The sequence below is a fragment of the Panthera leo genome, chromosome E2 (genome assembly GCF_018350215.1).
Source record: "Panthera leo isolate Ple1 chromosome E2, P.leo_Ple1_pat1.1, whole genome shotgun sequence".
Taxonomy (NCBI): domain Eukaryota; kingdom Metazoa; phylum Chordata; class Mammalia; order Carnivora; family Felidae; genus Panthera; species Panthera leo.
This window is the reverse complement of record NC_056693.1, coordinates 42,024,376-42,045,946: the sequence shown is the minus strand read 5'-3', so window position 1 is coordinate 42,045,946 and position 21,571 is coordinate 42,024,376. Positions and strand designations below refer to the sequence as shown.

Sequence of the window (21,571 nt, the reverse complement as noted above, 5' to 3'; positions counted from 1 at the left end):
GGTCGCACCTCTCTCACACCTAGAAGACCGGAGTGGGCGTCAAGGGCCCGGCCCTAGCCAGGCCGCCCACCCCCACGCGGGAGCCTCGGCCCCAGCCCGGGCCCCCTGCGAGGGGGGAGGGGGGCTTCCGCCTGCGCGGGAGGTGGCCTCAGGGTTGTACCGCCGTGCTCGCGTTGGCTGGAACCCGGCCGGGGTCAAGACCCTGGCCACGGCGTCCTGGGTCGGATTCGTCCTGCGCCGCGAGGGCGCAGCGGCCGCAGGGAAATGAAACTCGACTTTTACACAAGGCGACGCGAGGCAGCAGAGATGTTCCCGATTTAGCAGCTCTGATTTTATGATCGCCTCTGGGCCAGAATGGGTGACAGCATATGCAAGCTCAGTGGTGGGATCACCGGGAGGGATGAGGCACAGACGCTTATGTCCGCGAGGGTGCCCCCATGAAGGTCCAACCTTGGTCTTGAACGGTGCCCACTGAGGATGCCCGAGGATGTCCGGGAGGATGGGCGCCTGGAGGCGGGTCCCGGCGACGGTGCGGACTGGGGTGGTTTGGCGGGCCCCTGCGCTGGCTGGGGTGGTTTGGCTGGCGTGGCCGCAGGTGCTTGTGCCGGTGCCCGTGCCCGCGCGGGTGATTTTGCTGGTGCCCGTGCGGTGGGTTCCACGGCCTGGAAGACATTCAAGTTCGATTCCCAGGACACTTTTCACCGTATTCCTCACCAATTTGGCAACAAGAGCCCCATCGAAGATACACACGATTGCCGATTGCCGCGGTGAGACACAGGGACTGTCAGACACAAGACCATATACGGAAAGGAAAGGCTGCATTACTTGGCAGCTTAACAGCAACCTGTCTTCCCTATCCCATCCCAGGCGGGGGCTGCAGGTGGCCTCCTGTCCCCCTCTGACCCTGCACTACCTTCTTGGTGTCTGCCCAGCTGGCTGCTGCGGCGCATTCTGCTATTCCCAGAGAAAAGGATTTTGGAAATGGGGGATTTTGCTGCCAGTAACGACCTCACCTGATACCTGAGGCACCAGGAAAGGACCAGAGAAGATTGCTGGCCTTAGGGAGGCTCCAGACAGGGATGGGGTCCTGAGGAGGACCCTTAGTGGAAAGGACTCCTGGGCTATGTTTGTAAAGGGCAGGAAGGAATTCCCAAGGGGACCAACTGGGAGGAAGAAAACTTAAGACACTGGCCAGAGGTCTCCAAGGATTGTAGTGTACCTGAGACCTCTGGAGCTGGTGAGGGAGGTGGCAGAATTGAGGCTACAAGTGTAGAATATGGGACTTTATCAAGAGGAAAGTTCAGGGGCGCCTGGGTGGCTCAGTCGGTTAAGCGGCCGACTTCGGCTCAGGTCATGATCTCGTGGTCTGTGAGTTCGAGCCCCGCGTCGGGCTCTGTGCTGACAGCTCAGAGCCTGGACCCTGTTTCAGATTCTGTGTCTCCCTCTCTCTGACCCTCCCCTGTTCATGCTCTGTCTCTCCCTGTCTCAAAAATAAATAAAACTTAAAAAAAAAAAAAAAAAAAAAAGAGGAAAGTTCAGGTGCCAGAGTCAGAAAGCCCATGTGCAGTAGCCATGAGGTGAATCAGACTGGAGGCAGGGAAACCAGTGAGATGTGGTTGGGGGCTCCTGCTATTCAGGTAGAAATCGATAGAGACCAGAGTGTGGGAGCCCCTGGCTGGTAGGAGAAGGCTTGGTGGCTGAGTTAGCAGATGGGGACCAGCAGCCCATAGCAAGCACCCAAGATTCTAGGTGCTCCCCAAATCCTGCCCACTTTAGGTGTTTCTCTTCAGCGTCACTTAACATTTTCTAGGTATGTCTTGCCTCAGCTAATCTGTGGGCTCCCACAGGGATAAGGGACTTATCCCTGGCACAATCCAATGGGACTGACAAATATCTACTGATTATGGGATGAATTGAAAGAACTCAAACTTTTTTTCTGGATTAATTTCTGTTCCCAGTGCTTAACTTCTTAAACCAAAGTCTCGCCTCCCCACTTCCCACCCTCCATCTTCAAAGCATTTAATCTGCCATTTCTTGTGATCTTCATATGATGAAGATTTGAGTCTCAGTTTGTCCCAGCCTTGTGTCCCAGGGTAAGGTATTTAACCCCAGTTCTCATATCTGTAAAAATGAGAATTGTAAAGATTAAGTCAGAACATGCCTGGCCATGTGTGGGCACATGCTGGGAGCTAGCTTCCTTCCTTCCTGAATAGGCTGGGCCATCCACTTTTAACAATGCACTTTTTTTTTCTATTCATGTGTTTTCCTTTTCATGTGCTTAAAAAAATATTTTTTTTTAATGCTTGTTTATTTTTTTGAGAGAGAGTGAGAGGGAGTGCAAGCAGGGGAGGGGCAGAGAGAGTGGGAGAGAGAGAATCCCAAGCAGGCTTGCACTGACATTGCAGAGCCTGACATGGGGCTTGATCCCACAAACTGTGAGATCATGACGTGAGTAGAGATCAAGAGTCAGACGCTTAACCCACTAAGCCACCCAGGCCCCCCTCATGTGCTTTTAAAATACAATTCTCTAGTCCAGAAAAGTCAAAGTCCTATTTATAGACAAGAACACCATGTTGCAATATTTCAAAAAATAGTGTGTATGATTCTCAAAAGGGGAGTTTGTACCTATTTGGAGAATGAGTATTAGAATGAAGATTTTCATGAGCTTAGAGTTTATGCCACTTCACACCTTCTGAAGAAGTAAGTGCAAGAAAGAGAAGGGGTGGTGGTGTGAATGTTATTGTGTAAATGAAATACTTATGGTCTGTCAGTTTTCCTTTGCAAAGAGTTTTGAAATACTGGTCTTAACTGGGGTCATGAAGGCTTCAACTTACCCCTCCAACATAGAATAAATGCCTTCTTTCCATTTCTTGCATCGCCAAGATGGCAACTATTAGAAGGAACACAGTTGTAATGAAACTGTTGATAAGATCCTGTAATACAGAATTGAAAACTGTCATCTTTAGGGGCGCCTGGGTGGCTCGGTTGGTTAAGCGTCCAACTTCGGCTCAGGTCATGATCTCACGGTCTGTGAGTTTGAGCCCCGCGTCGGGCTCTGTGCTGACAGCTCAGAGCCTGGAGCCTGTTTTGGATTCTGTGTCTCCCTGTCTCTCTGCCCTTCCCCTGTTCATGCTCTGTCTCTCTCTGTCTCAAAAATAAATAAACGTTAAAAAAAATTAAAAAAAAGAAAACTGTCAACTTTACAAGAAAATGTGATTTCACAAAATACTTAAGTTGGCCAATTACCTACGTAAGGATGGATGCCTTTTTAAGACTTTACCTTTGATTACTATTAAGAGGACATTAGCAGCAAAGTTCTTGTATCTTCCAAGACATGAGTTTATGTGATTTTAAGGTCCTTTGTCAACAGAAATGGATTTAGTTTCATTAAAGAACGCCATTAAAAAAAAAAGCTGACAACTTCCCCATCATTGTCTTCTTAAAGGGCACAGGCAAATGAGCATGAAAAAAACCCTAGAGGTATGGGGGCCTACCCAAATTGGACTTCCATAAATGTGATTTTTAAAAAACATATATTAACCTAATGTAAATTCTGCATTTCTATTCCATAATACATTTTTAATATAAAAATTAAATTTTAGAGTAGCACTTTACTGATTTAATTGCACTCCCAAATCTGCAGGTAGAATTAATACTCTGGAAGTTGGATCTTATTTATTCTGTAGGTTCACATATTCCAAAAAGGATGGAACTCGTCTGAGGAGCAGACCTGGTATTCTTGAGTGAATGCTTGTGCTGTTGACTTTTGAGCTTTTCCTAAGAAATGGCCAGAATTGAGTGTGCCCTGGCATTTATAGGCTGTCTTTGTCCTTCCTTCTGGATTTCAGTACTGAGTTCTTTCATTGCTAGCCCAGTCTACTGCTTTGTGTGCTAAATAAAGTGTGAGGATGAGTAGATGGAGGCCACTCATGAGGATAAGCAGAGGCTGGACTTTGGTATTAGAGCAATAATGGAAAAGTGGGTGCACAACCTGTCAGTGGCACTAGTGTGGGGAGGGTCAAAAGCCTGGGGAGGTAGAACCGTGGCCCTGATATCTAATTGGAACATTTTAAGTCCTTAAGTCTTGATTTCTTGACTTGGTAGCATCAGCCTGTCTGGTGCACCTGCCCAAATACATCAGGGAGCCCTGCCATCCAGTGTACAGAATCATAAATGGCTCTAACGGAGCTCTTCAATGTGCCAAGTGTTTCCAAGTCATTATCTTATTTGACCCTCACAAACACCTTCCGAAGTCAGCATTGTTATGATCTCTATTTTAAAAGGACATAGCAGAGGCTTAGAGAGGTTTATTAAATTGCCTAAGACTGGATATCTGCCAAGGAGTCAGAACTCCCTAGTGTCTCACTATTGCCTCCCACTAGAGACACTCAAATAAGAAGGAAATGAACTGTTCCCCACCCCCCCCCCCCACCCCAGGTTGGAAGGCAGCATCCATCTTGGGCTTTTTCTGTGGATAGCGGGTCACGGAGGGTGAAAATGGTGTGGGACATGTAAGGTGGGAGTGTGTTTTGTTGATGAACTCTTTTGCTCTGCCAATTCCTAAATGTGTGATCTGGGGCATGTTTTATCATCCCTCTGTGTAAACATGCTCATTTTTAATATGGGGATAATGATTGGGGTTCATTGGGTTGATCTGAGGATTAAATGGTGTAATGAATCTGAAAATACCAGATGATAAATGCCTGGCATCTAGCGGGTCGTGAGAGTTCATCACAATGTGGACTTAGGATATTTGCCTTCAAAATGTACGCAGTTGGTAAACTTTCTGAAGACCTCAGGTGTTCTTCCTATTGGGATTGATGAGCAAGGAGCCCTACCCCATCATGGAATGTGACTTGCCTCTTGGAGAGGCACTAATTATTTGGGCACCTGGTGGGTAACGCTGAAAGGGGGACAAGGTGCAGGGATGGTGAAGGTTAGAAGTAAGTTCCAGCTGGGTTCTGTGGGCTGAATGAGAGGTCTGCCCACAGTGGGGTAGGTACACTGGTTTACAGTTTTGCAAGGAGCTTAGTGCTTTAGGATTGTGTAAACCAAGATATTAAAAAATGTGAACAAGGGCTCACTCTTACAACTAAGAGGCAGAGTGTAAAATTTTTAAAACTAACTAAACTTTTTATTTTTTTTGATTTTTTTTAACGTTTATTTATTTTTGAGACAGAGAGAGACAGAGCATGAACGGGGGAGGGTCAGAGAGAGGGAGACACAGAATCTGAAACAGGCTCCAGGCTCTGAGCTGTCAGCACAGAGCCCGACGCGGGGCTCAAACTCACGCACGGCAAGATCATGACCTGAGCCGAAGTCAGCCGCTTAACCGACTGAGCCACCCAGGCGCCCCCTAACTAAACTTTTTAAAATTAACTAGCTGTGGCCATAGATCATTGAGAATTTAGATGAAAGCAAATAAATAATAATACTAATGCAGACTAGGCTTCGGTAACCAATCGTTGATTACCTGTCATAATTCCAATCTCCTCATTGGAATACTAGACGTTAGTTTAGTCTGTCCTTACCATAGTTTCCTCTGGTCCTTGCTTACAAGGAAGTGCTCCCCTGGACTGTCCTTTGGCGCTAATGTTTGCCTTATTTCTAACATTTCTCTCATAGCTCACATTTTCTTGTGCACTCCCTGTGTGTCACATACTGTGGCAGGGTGTTAATCTCATTTGATTCTCACAACAAACACATTGTCCCCAGTTTACAGATGGCTAAGCAACATGCTTGGGGTTGCTCACCCAGTAAGTGGCTAGGACCCTCTGCAGCCTGACTTGAGTATCTGGGGGCCTTCTCTGGACTAACCCCCCTTCTCCCTTTTGTCTTAAACACATCATTCTTGTTGTTGGCCTCATCTCTGATGGAGAGAGAGAGAGAGAGAGAGACAGAGATAGAGACAGAGACAGAGACAGAGACAGAGGAATGTTCTTTCTGATGGAATACAAATTGCATCTAAGACTTTTCATGTGCAGGAGGACTCTGGTTTCCCCACGAATGCTGTCTTTACTCATCGTCTTTTCTTTTCCCGTTGACTAAATACCCTATTGACTCAAGTAGCCTTTTCTGACTAAAATGAGAGATGGATTTGTTACTTGACTATTATTTTCCCATAAAGCTCCCAAATTGTTTCCATAAACAAAATTGTGTAGAAGTATAACTGGGCAAGAAAGAGATGCTTTAATGGTGAATGCTTATTTTTAAACATCACTGCCTATTAGAAAAAATTTTGAACACTGACAATTTGTTTCATAAAATATGGTATTTGTAACAAGAATTTGTATATAATACACATTATATAGTATTCAACTATCTGCAACTTCCATTGATTCCATTTGTGCCTGGAGTTCTCCAAACACATGGCGTAACCTGATCAGAAATGACCAGAACTGTGCTTTGTCATTAATCTTATTTGAAGGGGACATTCTAAAGCTGGTATCTCCTACTTACAAATGTAAAGATATTGCTGGTAGTTTTGGAATCGTCACTTCTACAGAGTTTTATTTTATTTATTATGCTCTTTTTTTAAAAAAATTGTTTTCTAGTGGCAAAAACATCTGCTTGACCAGAACTCAGTTTCTCTGAACGTATTGGATAATATTTTTTTGTAATGTAGAAGTGTTAAAAATACAGACAATTCAGAAGATAGTATAGTTCATACTTTTCCTGGGTACGTTGACAGATGATACTAGAATATAAAATTGGTGATGAAGTCTAAAAATGAAGACAGTGACCCCACCATGGGTGGGGTGAGGAAAGCTGTATTCTCGCTAGCTCTGATGAAGACCCATGATAATAAGTCAAGGAGGCTGAGAGGTGAGACCCTTGGTTGTCAGGGTCACTGGCATAGCCTTCACAGAAGCAAGAAGATACAACCGTCCCCAAGCCCAGGCCACAGAGAAAGAGGCATTGCCAAAATATGGCCCCAGAATCCACAGATCTCAGCCTGTATGTGAGGCCAGTACTCTTGATGCTGCCCCGCTGAGCATCCGAAGTCCTGATTTATCAAACTTTCTGTTTCCCTGCTGGGAATTTTCATCATTAGCCCCTTACCAAACAAGAATGGGAAAGAGGAATAAGGAACTCTGTATTCATGTGAGCCTTTAAGGAAATCGCCACTTAAAATCAGTACTACTTACTCTCATCCTATGCCTTGGGGGCACCAAACCGTCTTGCTAGGAAAGAAGGACTGAAAGAAGTGACAGCTTCTTTCATAGCTGGATCCCTCTGGTGTGTGGGCCGGCCTTTGAACCTATATGGAGCCCTAAAACTGGTACAGCATGAAATAAGGCACGTGTTCTCGGGCTTCCCACACTGCCCTTTCCATAAGGTCCCAAGGGACTTCTACAGCTTGATGCCGACACATCTCCAAGTCCACCTACTCTCTGAAGTGACAAGGAGTTATCTCCTAGGCACCAAGCCAGTGTTTGGTTTGTGCTGTCCCTAAACCAGCACCATGCCTCCCGGGGCCAAGGCCTCCCAGTTACCACCCAGTGGTAACTACCTTTCTGAACAGTCTCATATGTACATGTCCTTCATCTTACAGAATCTGAAAGGGAAGATTAGAAAGGAAGGGACAGGATAGGAGAAGGCAGTTTGGATCCTGTGTTGATAAGTCTTTGAAAAAAACCTTCCAAGTCAATTAGATAGCACACCATCCGACCAACTATGTTGGTTAGCACGTGGTGGCTTAGTATGTGTACTGTTAGTCAATGGAACATTAGAATAACTGAGCAACCTACTTAGTTTCCCCAACTGTGAAGCTCCTGGGAGCTTACCAGGCATATTTATGTGCTCTTCCAGACTCTGGCCCATATATTGGAAGATAGTAGTAAGAAAAAGGCAGGGACTCTGAATCACACTTTGGGCTTCCATAGTCATCCAAAGGAAAGAGACTGTTCTGACCCAAGGATAGAGGTAGCAAAAGCAGCCTTTTCAGAAAATCCCTCACACCTTGAAGGAAATATTTTGAGTTTTAGCTCAATAGCAACCAATCCTACCTTAAGGTTAGAAAAGGGTACTATAAGGAAGTGGGATGTGGGAGAGGCCTGAACTCTGAGTTGGGATTTCACGGTGCAAGATGAAATGGTAAAAGCCATCCAACTACATTATGGGGTCTGATAGACACTTTGTAAGTGAATGTTCACTTTGTGCTGAGCATTGTGCTATTTGCTTTAAACACATTTAAGTGTTACAGAAACCCTGTCAAGGAGTTACTATGATCACCCTTTTCCTTTGCTGAATTTCCTAGATGGGGAAACTGAGGCTAAAGTTCACACAGCTAGGAAGGGGCCCACGTCTGTATCTGGCCACAACTGTAGTTCTCTAGTCTGCGAGGATGCAGAACCTCAGGCTCCACAAGAAATAGGATTTATCAGGGCGCCTGGGTGGCTCAGTCGGTTAAGCGTCTGACTTCAGCTCAGGTCATGATCTCACACTGTGAGTTCGAGCCCTGCGTCGGGCTCTGTGCTGACAGCTCAGAGCCTGGAGCTCGCTTCAGATTCTGTGTGTCTCTCCCTCTCTCTGCCCCTTCCCTGCTCATGCTCAGTCTCTCTCTGTCTCAAAAATAAAAAAAACATTTAAAAAAGTTTTTTTTAATAAATAAAAAAAGAAATAGGATTTATCTGAGACCTGAGGGGTTAGCTTCAGGAAGCTTTCAGTTGGTAAAGAATAGGAAACTCTGGAAAAAGCTACTGAAGAAGGCAACGCCATCATATGGCACCCTTTTAGGAGTGTGGACCCTTTATACCCATGAAACGATGGGACTCCTGCAATCTTTCTGGGTATGTATGACAATTTTCTACAACTTCGCCGTGCCAGCTCTTGCTTTTGCAGGGGCGAAATGTTTAATAATTTGTTAGAGTAGTTGCTGTTTGAAAAGTAGCAGCATGTACTGTTTTACAAGCAATAGATGAGAAGTGTTTTTACCTACTGAATATACTAATTGAAATTTTCGTTAGGACAAGCTGCAGACTATCCTGTTCAGTGCATAATGAGACAGAAGCAGGTGTGTGCATTCATTCTGCCATAGACAGAGAGGTCCAAGGAATCTTTCTGGGTATTAGACTAGTTTCTCCCCTGGGACTAGGGCAACACCCTGTCATAGATGAGTTATGTCCTTGTCCAGAAAGATAGCTCTTTGGTTTTCACTTGAGGAGAGACGCTACTCTGGGACCAAGAGCAGAGTTTATATTTGAATTACGAAAGTGAACACTTACAAGTAAGGACCAATCTAAACAAATCAGCAAGTGGCGAATGTCTAGTATATATATTATAATAAAAAAAGAACGATGCACATTTCCAGAACTGTGATGGCTATATACAACTCATGGGCTTTGGCAGTGATGAAACAAACTAATGCTCCTATAAGACCCTGCAATGAAAGAAACAGGATTTGTTTTAATTCACATGGGCTATTAAAAAACAAAGCTAACCCATAAACTGTTAGGAAGTAAATCTGACTATATGGCAATTGCCTGTATGATTTTGTACGTACAGTTTATGTGTAAAATTTCTCATATTTTCAAGAAATGAAATAATACATGGAAATAATTAAAATGGACATTTAAGTACAGAAGAATAAAAAAAAATACTGATTTCTTTCTTCTTCCTCAACCCAATCCTAGTCTATTTCCTTAAAAGTAACAGCTGTTCACAGTGTTTACTTCATGCTGGAAAGAAGTAAGTACATACGAGTAGAGTAAATATATGCTGATTTGATAGAGTGAGGTAGAGCTCCAGTTTTCTTTCCAAACTGTTGATTATCCCAACATCATTTATTGGGAAACACCAGTTATTTTCCCTGGTCATCTGAAATCCTACCTTTATCATGTACTAAATTCTCACATGTATTTGGGTCTATTTGAGACTATCCTCTCGTACTGAGTTGCCGATTCTTTTCTAGTACTTTTGAAATTACAGGAAATTAATTTTATATTATTGTCTGACCTAGTCCCCTTTTCAGCACTCATTCTCAGATGGTTTATAAATCCCATGTTTGTCTTGGTCTAGTTCCCCAAACTAAGCCTGTTGGATTTTTTTTGGGGGGGGCTTTTTGTGTGTGTTTTGAGAGAGAGAGAGAGAGAGAGAGAGAAACATTGAGAGCAAGGGAGAGGGGCAGAGGGAGAGAGAGAGAGAGAGAGAGAGAGAGAGAGAGAGAGTCAGTCTTAAGCAGGTTCCACATGGAGCTCAATTCCACAGGCTCTCAGCATGGAGCTGGATGCAAGCCTTGATCTCACAATCCTGGGATCATGATCTGAGCCAAAATTAAGAGTTGGTTGCTCAACAGACTGAGCCACTCAGGTGCCCCATAAGCCTGTTAGCATTTTTATTTTTTTGAGAGAGAGAGAAAGAGAACGAGAAAGAGAGAGAGAGAGCAAGTGAGTGAGGGGGTAGAGAGAGAGAATCCCATGAGGGGCAGAGAGAGAGAGAGAGAGAGAGAGAGCACAAGTGAACAAGGGTGAGAGAGAGAGAGAGAGAGAGAGAGAGAGAGGGAAAGAGAGAGAATCCCATAAGGGGTAGAAAGAGAGAGAGAGAAGTGGGCATGTGTTCATTCAAACCCGGGCTCTAGCTTGTGAATCGTGAGATCATAACCGGAGTTGAAGTCAAATGCTTAACTGACTGAGCCACCCAGGCACCCAAGCCTGTTAGTATTTTAACTGGGATTTCATTTAAAAGCCTGTTGGTATTTAATTGGGATTTCATTTAACTTCTAATTTGGAAAGATTAAAAAATTTACTCTTATTATTCAAGAATAAAGTATGTCTTCCCAGCTATTTTAGTGGCTTAAAAATATCTCTGAGTTTTTAAAGTTTTCTTCATATAGGTCTTTCAAATTCATTTAATTTAATCTTAGATATTTTATCATTTTATTGCTCTTGTAAAGAGGAATATTTTCTTCTATTTTAAGTTGTTGTTCTACTAACTCCTAATGAGTTAGTAGAAAGTATCTTGTTCTAAATTGTTTCCCAGTTGATTTTGAGTTCTTTAGATATACAGTGATATCAGCTGAAAAAATGATATATTTTGCCTCTTATTTTCAACTGTTCTTTATTTTTCCTGTCTAATTGTGATGATTAGCTATTCCAGAAAAATACTGAATACTAGTATTGATAAGGGCATCCTCTCTGTTCTTTATTTAATGGGAATACTTCTGATATCTAATCATATATGATGCGGACTTTTGGGTTTATTTTTATAATGTCAACAAAATATCTATGTATTCCTATTTTTTATGGGTCCCTTTCTTCTCTCTCTCTTTTTTTGCTATCAGAAATAAATGTTGAATTTTGTCAAATGTGTTCTTTTCCTTATTTGATGTAATCTAATTTGTTCTCCTTTTACCTATAATATGTTGGGTTAGTTTAATAGAGTCCTAATACTGAACCATTATAGTGTATTTTTTTAAAGTACTGATGAATATTTTCTGCTAATATATTGATACTTAATCCTGTGATACAAGTGAGATTTCTAATTTCCTTTTTCTGACTTGGTCAAGTTTTTATATCAGCGTTCCATTACTTTTTTTTTTTTCTTTTTTGAGAAAGAGAGAGAGAGAGAGAGAGAGAGAGAGAGAGAACAAGCAAGGGAGGGGCAGAGGGAGAGGGAGAGAGAATCTTAAGCAGGCTCCACACCAAGTGTGGAGCTCCATCTGGGGCTCGATCCCATGATCCTGGGATCGTGACCTGAGTCAAAATCAAGAGTCAGACACTTAACTGACTGAGCCACCTAGGTGCCGCAGTGTTATATACAACTTTGAAAAATAATTTAGAAGGGCTTTTTTCCTTTTCCATACTTTGAAAAAGTTTCAGTAGTATCAGAATTACATCCCATGGAAGTTTGAGTTAATTGTGTGAAAAAGTCTGGCCCTGATATACTGTGAAGGATACTCATTTGATTAATTCTCATTTTCTTCTGTATTTATATTGGTCTGTGTTTACATTGGTTTTTCTCTATTCTGGGGTCAGTTTTGGTAATTATGTTTTCCTAGAAAATCAACTATTTCATTCAATTAGTTGTTTATTTGTTTTGCAAGGTAATCTTGGGTATCTTCTCAGTTTCTTCATCCTTTGTGATTATTTTCCCTGTCTGGTTTCTAACTTTAAATATATGTCCTCTCTTCACCCTTTTCCCCCTATTATAGGCCATTGGTTTATCAGTTTTGGTCAATTCTATTAGTTTTGTTTGCTAATTTATACATTTCTGATATTATCTTCACTGCTTCCTCATTCCCTTTGTGAGGGAAAACCTGAGGAATATAAAAGTAAGACAGGAAAAACAGCGCTGATTTAGTATTAAGGGTTGAGTGAGAGGAGGAGCGAGGGGAGAAGGGGAGGAAAGGTAGGGCAAAACAGAGGTGACTGGCAAAGGGAAGTAGGGAAGCTTTCCGGAGGTGGCACCTCCTGGGAATCACTCCCTGAGGCCGCACCCACCCTGCATCACCAGCTCTCTCTGCTCACCAGCCTCAGGATCTTCAACACTCACGTGGGCAAGAAGAAAAACTGCTTGAAGCTGTCCCTGAATTTGAACAGGACTTTGGCCTGTTCTTCACGCTTTTGGATGGCGGCCTTCTCCCCTGCGCTCTGGGTCACCTGCTGTTGCTTTCCTGGGGGCGTCTTTGAGACTGCAGGCTGTGCCCTTGCGACTGCAGGCTGCGGCGTACTGGGTGCTGTATTCGCCGGGCGTGTGGGCTGCCCTGAGCGTGAGCTCTGCCTTGATCTTGAGCCCTGCCCTGAGCGTGAGGCTTGCACCGCAGCTGCAGATTGCCCTGGGAGTCCTGTAAGCTGCTGTTGTTGCAAGTTCCCTGAGGATGCCCTGGTGTTTGGGGCATTCATGGTGGTCCCCGAGACTGGCTTTGTCAGGCTGGCCCTGCCGCTCTGAGCCTGCATGGCGGCGGCGGCGGCGGCGGCCAGGCTGTCCCCTGGGAACCAGCGTCGTGCCCAACGGCCGCCGTCCGCCTATGCCTCGCGCGCACCCAGCTCTTGCTGCCCGCCGACAGACCAAGCCCTCCAGCCACCCTCCTTGCCACCTGGGACGCCATGCCGCTGCCTAGGCTGGGAACTCACTATCCCTGCAATCCCACGCCTCGGTGCTGCCAGCCAGCCAGCCAGCCAGCCAGGAAGAGGGCTCCGGAGACCATTTAAGGTGGCCTAGGCGCGTTCTTCTCTGCCACCCAGGCCCCAGAGCAGGAAAACCCAGTCCGATCAGGTCCTGGTGCTCCCAGCGCTCCCTTGGAAGTTATAGTATGGGTGAGCACTGGGCACAGAATTCCTACATCTCTTCTTCCAGCTCCCATATTGAGATTAAAGTGAGAACAACTGCAGAAAATATGTGAAAGAATAAAGAAATATATTTAATACTTAGCATCAACTAAAAAGTAATATAAAATTACAAAACTTATATTTTGTCATGAATAGGTTTTTTTTGATAAGGACCACTTGGATTAAATAGAAGTTTCCGGTAAATGAGGGCCCCGTCGGCAATACAGCACACTGCTGCCAGGAGTCCAAACACCTGGAAACAAACACACTTTGTCATTGCTGTGACCATGGTCTGGCCTTGGGTCATTCACACAGGTTTTAAGTGTGTGCCCACTGGCTTCCTCTCCTGCTAGGGTACCAAGATTGCTCCCTCTGCTTCCACCTAATACTAAAACGGGAAGAGACTTCAGAGATCATTTTATTCTCATTTCCAAGTTTGCCTAGAGAAAGAGAAAAGATAAGTGAGCAGAAATAATATTGACGTGGTGTAGGCTCTGAAATAAATACTTGTCTGGATGTCTTGACTTGCTCTGACATGTATTAGAGCCCTACTGAAGATCATACACTTAATGGATAGGATTCTAAATAGGCCTCAGGAAAAAAAAAATTTACAGTAAAGGGAATAAACTAGAACCAGGTCTTTAGGTACTCTGATGGCTATTTGAGAGCTGGCGCCTGGGCTGGAAAAGAGGGATATCATTTCTTGCATACTATTTGGTCAGTTCCATCCCATGGCCTGGAAGTTGGGCTTCTTGGCTCTAGATAACCACTCCGTTTTCCATCCTGAATCTCAAACTCAACTTCTTAGGTTCTGACCACACTCAGTACCTCCTACCTATCCTGTGACTCTGGTACCCTGCACGTTGCTGGTTCCTCTGCCTGGAACCATTCCCCTTTCCTCCCCTGTATTCCTGACAAATTGAGATTCCGCTGCCAAAGAGAGGTAGTTGCTTCCTTTTTTCTGTACCCCTCAGTACTCTGTCAATAGCTTATACACAGCTGTTCTCATTTCTCTTTCCTGTATTAGGCTCTAAGCAAGGTGAGGATAGGGTGGGCTCACATTCTAGTCCAGTGCTGTCCAAAAGAAATACAATGTGAGTCACCAATGTAAGCCACATAATTTAAAAGTTTCTAATAGCCACATTAAAAAGAAAAAAACAAGTGAAATTAATTTTAAGAGAATATTTTGTTTAGCCCAGTGTATCCAAAATATAATTTTGACATCTCATCAATATAATAGAGTTATTATGAAATATTCTATTTTTTTTTTTTTTTGTAGTAAGTCTTTGAAATCCAGTGTGTATTTTACCTGTATAGCTCATCTCAATCAGACCAGCCACATTTCCATTGCTTGGTAGCCACACGTGGCTTGTGGCTGCTGCATTGGACAGCAACAGCTCTATACTTTGTCAGCATCCACCAAAGTGCACCATTTTATTCTTTCAATGTTTGTTTATTTTTGAGAGAGAGAGAGAGCATGAGCTGAGGAGGGGCAGAGGGGGAGACAGAGGATTTGAACAGGTTCTGTGCTGGGAGTGGAGAGCCTGACGCGGGGCTCAAACTCATGAACCGTGAGATTATGACCTGATCCCAAGTCGGTCGCTCAACTGACTGAGCCACGCAGGCACCCCCTGCAAAGTGCACCTTTTTAAAGAATGAATCAGTGAATGAATAAAATAAGTGAATGAAAGTACACTTGACCTTTGAACAACATGGGTTTGAACTGCATAGGTCACTTATGTACGGATTTTTTTTGATGTAGTAGAGTACTATAAATGTAATTTCTCCTATGATTTTCTTAAAAACATTTTCTTTTCTCTAGCTCACTTTATTGTAAGATACAGTATATAATACATATGATACAGAAAATATGTGTTAACTGTTTATGTTATCGGTACTTCTGGCAACAGTAGGCTATTAGTAGTTAAGTTCTTGAGAAGTCAAAGTTTAAAAAGTTCCAACTGTGTGGGAGGTCAACGTTGTAAAGGGTTCACTGTAAATTCTATGCCCTGTCCCTCTTTATCCATAGTAGAGGGATAAGATTAAAGACAACTGGGGAAAATTGCTATTACAGCACTATCTCATTTCTAGAATAATTCTTATCCCTATGAAGTTGCTTAGGGCTTAGGAAGGAGATGAAAAACTATGGATTCTGACATACATGGCTGGCTGAGAATGGTTAGTTCTCCCAGTGGCCCATACCATGGAAAGACAAAGAAGTAGGATGGAGGTTTATATAAGGAGTTCCTAATTCACATCTTTAGATCAGAGTCTAGAAAAGCCAAATGATTTTGAACCTCCTATAAGAAATCTCAGAAGAGTATCAGATGGAACTAAAACCATATTATTTTACTCTTTTTTATTTTGGCTTGCCTTCCAGGATTAAGTCTGATTAAGCTGGCTTGCTTCTCTTCAAGCAATGTTCAAAATAATATAAGGCTTCTTCCAACCTTATCATGAGACATTTTGTATTACATTCCATCTGAAGAAGGATCTGGACAAAAAATAACTGAGTTCAGAGCAGTCTGTCTCACCTTAACAAGTGGTATGTATCCTTTTCTTTAAAAGGAAGCGCTGTGAAAGTCATCTGTGGCTTTTTGCTTGACATCAGGTTTCTCAGAGCTAAGTGTAATGGATTCCAGTAGCTTTTCTCAGTCTAGTCTAGCCCTACACAGAGGTGGAATATATAGGAACTTCTATTTGGTGAACTTCAGTTTTAGGGTGAAGTCATATTCTTCCACGTTAATCAGGGCATATACTCATACAAAAAATATTAAGCCACTAGGTACTATATACTGGCCTAGGAAATCCAAGGATGATTATAATGTAGAGTTCTGTTCATATATATATATATATATATATATATATATATTTTTTTTTTTTTTTTTTTTTTTTTTTTTCCAAGCAAAATTTAATTCTAATCAAACCTAAAGCAAGAAATCAGGAAGACCTCCACTTACCCCTCCAAGGACTATAAATGTTGTAGTTTCTGGTATCAGTGCCAACACAGATATGATTATCATGAATACTGCTGTTACCATTGAGTTGATAATATCCTAAAACACAGAATAGAAAGGTCAGCTCTGCATGAAGATCATAAAAAAAAAAAAAAAAAAAAAGAATCAGCTGCCAACAGATTTTGAAACTTCCATTTTATTAAATAAATTTAGTGGGTTCTTTTTTTAGGAAATCAAACTGCCACTATAGGATGACACCTATATTGAATTTGGTCTATAGTGATGCCTAGTGGTTCTCTTAACCTATGATATACCAATCATTTAACTACTTAGGCTTATTTCTTTGTTCAAGAAACCCAGTACTCATCACAACAAGTGCCCTCCTTAATACCCATCATCCATTTAGCCCATCTTCCATCTCCCTCCCTCCATCAACCCTTAGTTTGTTCTCTAGTTAAGAGTCTCTCTTGTGGTTTGCCTCCCTCTCTTTTTCCCCCCTCTTCCCCTATGTTCATCTGCTTTGTTTCTTAAATTCCACATATGAGTGAAATCATATGGTATTTGTCTGTCTCTGACTGACTTATTTTGCCTAGCATAAAACACTCTAGCCCCATCCACATCGTTGCAAATGGTAAGACTTCATTCTTTTCGATGGCTGAGTAATATTCCATTATAGATCTATATATCTGTATCTATATCTACATGTGTCTATATCTAATCTATCTATACACACATACCACAACTTCTTTATCCATTCATCAGTTGATAGACATTTGGGTTCTTTTCATAATTTGGCTTTTGTTGATAATGCTGCTATAAACATCAGGGTGCATGTGCCCCTTTGAATCAGTATTTTTGTATCCTTTTGATAAAATACCTAGTAGTGCAACTTCTGGGTCACTGTTTTCCAGACTGGCTATACCAGTTTGCATTCCCACCAACAGTATAAGAGGGTTCCCCTTTCTCCACATCCTTGCCAACATCCATTGTTTCCTGTCTTGTTCATTTTAGCCATTCTGACAGGTGTGAGGTGGTATCTCATTGTGGTTTTGATTTGTATTTCCCTGATGATGAGTGATGTTGACCATCTTTTCATGTATCTGTTAGCCATCTGGATATCTTCTTTGGAAACATGTCTATTCATGTCCTCTGCCCATTTCTTCACTGGATTATTTGTTTTTTGGGTGTTGAGTTTGGTAAGTTCTTTATAGATTTTGGATACTAACCCTTTATCTGATACGTCATTTGCAAATATCTTCTCCTATTCTGTGTGCTGCCTTTTAATTTTTTTAATCACTTCTTTCACTGTGTAGAGGCTTTTTATCTTGATGAAGTCCCAATAGTTCATTTTTGCTCTTGTTTCCCTTGCCTCCAGAGATGTTTCTAGTAAGAAGTTGCTCTAGCCAAGGTCAAAGAGGTTGTTGCCTGTGTTCTCCTGTAGGATTTTGATGGTTTCCTGTCTCACATTTAGGTCTTTCATCCATTTTGAATTTATTTTTGTGTATGGTGTACGAAAGTGGTCCAGTTTCATTCTTCTGCATGTTGTTGTCCAGTTTTCCCAACACCATTTGTTGAAGAGACTATCTTTTTTTCAGTTGAATGTTCTTTCCTGTTTTCCACATTGATCTATGTGTCTGTTTTTTGTGCCAATACCGTACTGTCTTGATGACTGCAGTTTTATAATATAGCTTGAAATCCAGCATTGTGATGGATTTTTATTTTATTTTATTTTTTATTCTTCAGTTTTATTTTTTATTGTTCAGGATTGCTTTGGCTATTTGGGGTCTTTTGTGGTTCCATACAAATTTATGATTATTTATTCTAGCTCTCTGAAAAATGCTGGTGGTATTTTGATGGGGATTGCATTAAATGTGTAGACTGCTTTGGGTAGTATAGACGTTTTAACAATGTTTGTTCTTCCAACCCATGAGCATGGAATGCTTTTCCATTTCTTTATTTCATAAGTGTTCTATAATTTTCAGAGTACAGATCTTTTTCTTCTTTGGTTAGGTTTATTCCTAGGTATCTAATTGTTTTTGGTGCAACTGCAAATAGGATCAATTCATTGATTTATTTTTCTCCTGCTTCATTATTGGTTTATAGAAAGCAATAGATTTCTGCATGTTGATTTTATATCCTGCGACTTTGCTGAATATATTAGTTCTAGCAATTATTTTGGTGGAGTCTTCTGGGTTTTCTACATAGAGTATTATGTCATCTGCAAATAGTGAGAGTTTGATTTCTTCCTTGCTGATTTGGATGTCTTTTATTTATTTTTGTTGTCTGATTGCTGAGGCTAAGACTTGCAGTACTAGGTTAAATGGTAATGGTGAGAGTGGACATCCTTGTTTTATTCCTGACTGTAAGGGAAAGGCTTTCCATTTTTCCCCATTGAGGATATTAGTTGTGACTCTTTTGTATATGGCCTTTATGATGTTGAGATATATTCCATCAATCCCTACTTTGTTGAGGGCTTTTATCATGAATGGATGCTGTATTTTGTCAGCTTCTTTTTCTGCACCTACTGAGTGGATCATGATTTCCATCCTTTCTTTTTATTAATGTGGTGTATCATGTTGATTGATTTGCAAATATTGAACAAGGCCAAGGATAAATCCCACTTGACCATGGTGAATAATTATTTTAATGTAAGGTTGGATTCAGTTTTCTAGTATCTTGTTGAGAATTTTTGTATCCATGTTCATCAGGGATATTGGCCTGTAATTCTCCTTTTTAGTGGGGTCTTTGTCTGGCTTTGGAATCAAGGCAATTCTGGCCGTATAGAATGAGTTTGGAAGTTTTCCTTCCATTTCTATTTTGTTGGAACAGTTTGAGAATATGTATTAACTCTTATTTTTTATTTAAAAACTTTTTAAATGTTTATTTTTGAGAGAGAGAGAGAAGGAGAGAAAGAGAGAGAGAGAGAGAGAGAGAGAGAGAGAGGGTGGGGTGGGGAGGGGAGAGAATGAGCAGGGGAGGGGTAGAGAGAGAGGGAGACACAGAATCCAAAGCAGGCTCCAGGCTCTGAGCTGTCAGCACAGAGTCCGATGTGGGGCTTGAACCCACAAACCACGAGATCATGACCTGAGCTAAAGTTGGATGCTCAACCAACTGAGCCATCCAGGCACCCTGTATTAACTCTTTAAATGTCTGGTAGAATTCCCCTGGGAAGCCATCTGGCCCTGGACTTTTTGTTTGTTGGGAGATGTTTTTTTAAAGTTTATTTGCGGGGCAGAGGGTGGGGGTTGGGGGGAGAGAGAGAGAGAGAGAGAGAGAGAGAGAGAGAGAGAGAATCCCAAGCACGTTCTGCACTGATAGTGCTCAAACTCAGGACTTGAACCCATGATCTGTGAGATCATGACATGAGTAGAAATCAAGATTCAGACACTTAACCAACTGAGCCACCCAAGCACCCCATTTGTTGGAAGATTTTTGATTGCTATTTCAATTTCTTTGCTGGTTATGGGTGTGTTAAAATTTTTTATTTCTTCCTGTTTCAGTTTTGGTAGTTTGCATGTTTCTAGGAATTTATCCATTTCTTCCAGATTGCCCAGTATGTTGGCATTTAATTTTTCATAGTATTCTAATTGTTTGTATTTCTGAGGTATTCGTTGTGATCTCTCTCCTTTCATTTGTGATTTTATTTAGGTTCTCTTTTATTTTTGATATGTCTAACTAGGGGTTTATCAATTTTATTCTTTCAAAGAACCAACTCTTACTTTTGTTGATCTATTCTACTATTTGTTGTTGTTGTTGTTGTTGTTGTTGTTGTTTCTATATCATTTATTTCTGGTCTAGTTTTTATTATTTTTCTTCTTCCGTTGGCTTTAGGTTTTATTTGCTCTTCCTTTACTTGCTCTTTTAAGTGTAAGGATGGATTGTGTATTTGAGACCTTTCTTGCTTCTTGAAGTAGACCTGTATTGCAATGTACTTCCCTCTTAGGACTGCCTTTACTGCATCCCAAAGATTTTGGACTGTCATGTTTTCTTTTCATTTGCTTCAAAATACTTTTTAAATTTCTTCTTTAATTTTCTGGCTAACCCATTAATTCTTTAGTAGGATGTTCTTTAACCTCCATGTATTTGTGGTCTTTCCAAATTTTTTCTTGTGGTTGTTTGAAGTCCTCTACTATTATTATTACCGATGAGTTTATGTTTGTTAGTAATTGATTTGTATATTTAGGTGTTCCAAGCTGGGGCATAAATATTTACAATGGTTAGATCTTTAATTAATTAATTAATTTTGAGACAGTGTGAGTGGGGGAGGGGCAGAAGGGAGACTCTCAAGCAGGCTGCACGCTATTGATGCAGAGCATGTGTGGGGCTTGAAGTCACAAAACTGTGAGATCATGACCTGAGCTGAAATCAAGTCAGACATTCAACCAACTAAGCCGCCCAGGTACCCTGATTGTTAGATCTTCTTGATGGATATACCCCTTAATTATGATATAATGCTCTTCTTCATCTCTTGTTATAGTCTTTGGTTTAAAAATCGAGTTTGTCTGAAATAATTATGGTTACTCCAGCTTTCTTTTGGCATCCCTTAGCCAAAAGATATTAGCCAAAAATAGATAGATGGTTTTCCATCTTCTCACTTTCAATCTGCCTATGTCTTTAGGTCTAAAATGAGTCTACATTTAGGTGTAAATGTAGGCAGCATATAGATAGTGTTTTTTGCTTTTTTGTTTTCTTTTAATCCATTCTGATACCCTGTGTCCTTTGATTTGGAGCACTTAGTCCATTTACATTCAGGGTGATTATTAAAAGATAGAGGAGTTTAGTGTCATTGTGTTACCTATAAAGTTGGTGTTTCTGGTGATGTTCTGTGTTCCTTTCTAGTCTTTGTTGCTTTTGGTCTCTCCTCCCCACCCCCAAGGAGTCCCCGTTAGTATTTCTTAGAGGGCTGGTTTAGTGATCATGAACTCCTTTAGTTTTTGTCTGGGAAACTCTTTATCTTTTTATTCTGAATGATAATCTTGCTGTTTAAAGCATTCTTGCCTGCATATTTTTCCCAGTCAGCATATTGACTATATCCTGCCATTCCCTTCTGGCCTGCCAAGTTTCTGTAGACAGATCTGCCTCAAACCTGATCCATCTTCCCCTGTAGGTTGACTTGTTGACTTCAGGATTCTTCTGACTATGATATGCTTTGGCGATGGCCAGCTTTTGAATTTAATGGCAGTTCTCTGTTTCTTGGATTTTGAGGTCTGTGCCCTTCTCCAGATTAGGGAAGTTTTCAGCCGTAATTTGCCCAAATAAACCTTCAGCCCCTTTTTCTCTGTATTCATTTTCTGGGACTCCTATGAATGTTTTTCTATTTTAATAAGTCATTGAGTTCCCTAAGTC

General features: G+C 41.7%; 1 protein-coding gene across 10 annotated transcripts in view; it reads right to left on the bottom strand.

The window, feature by feature from the left end:
• Nucleotides 1-35: 35 nt before the first annotated feature.
• LOC122207583 (chemokine-like factor) overlaps nt 36-21,571 on the bottom strand; it is a 32,344-nt gene continuing 10,808 nt past the window's right edge. For 2 of the 10 annotated variants that reach the window (XM_042917604.1, XM_042917606.1), the window contains 3 exons: nt 16,229-16,324; nt 2,835-2,933; nt 36-662 (listed from right to left, as the gene is read on the bottom strand). In XM_042917604.1, the coding sequence (XP_042773538.1) occupies nt 333-662; nt 2,835-2,933; nt 16,229-16,324 (525 nt within the window). In that variant the 3' untranslated portion in view covers nt 36-332. The other 8 variants (XM_042917607.1, XM_042917610.1, XM_042917608.1 and 5 more) reach the window with 8 other exon arrangements.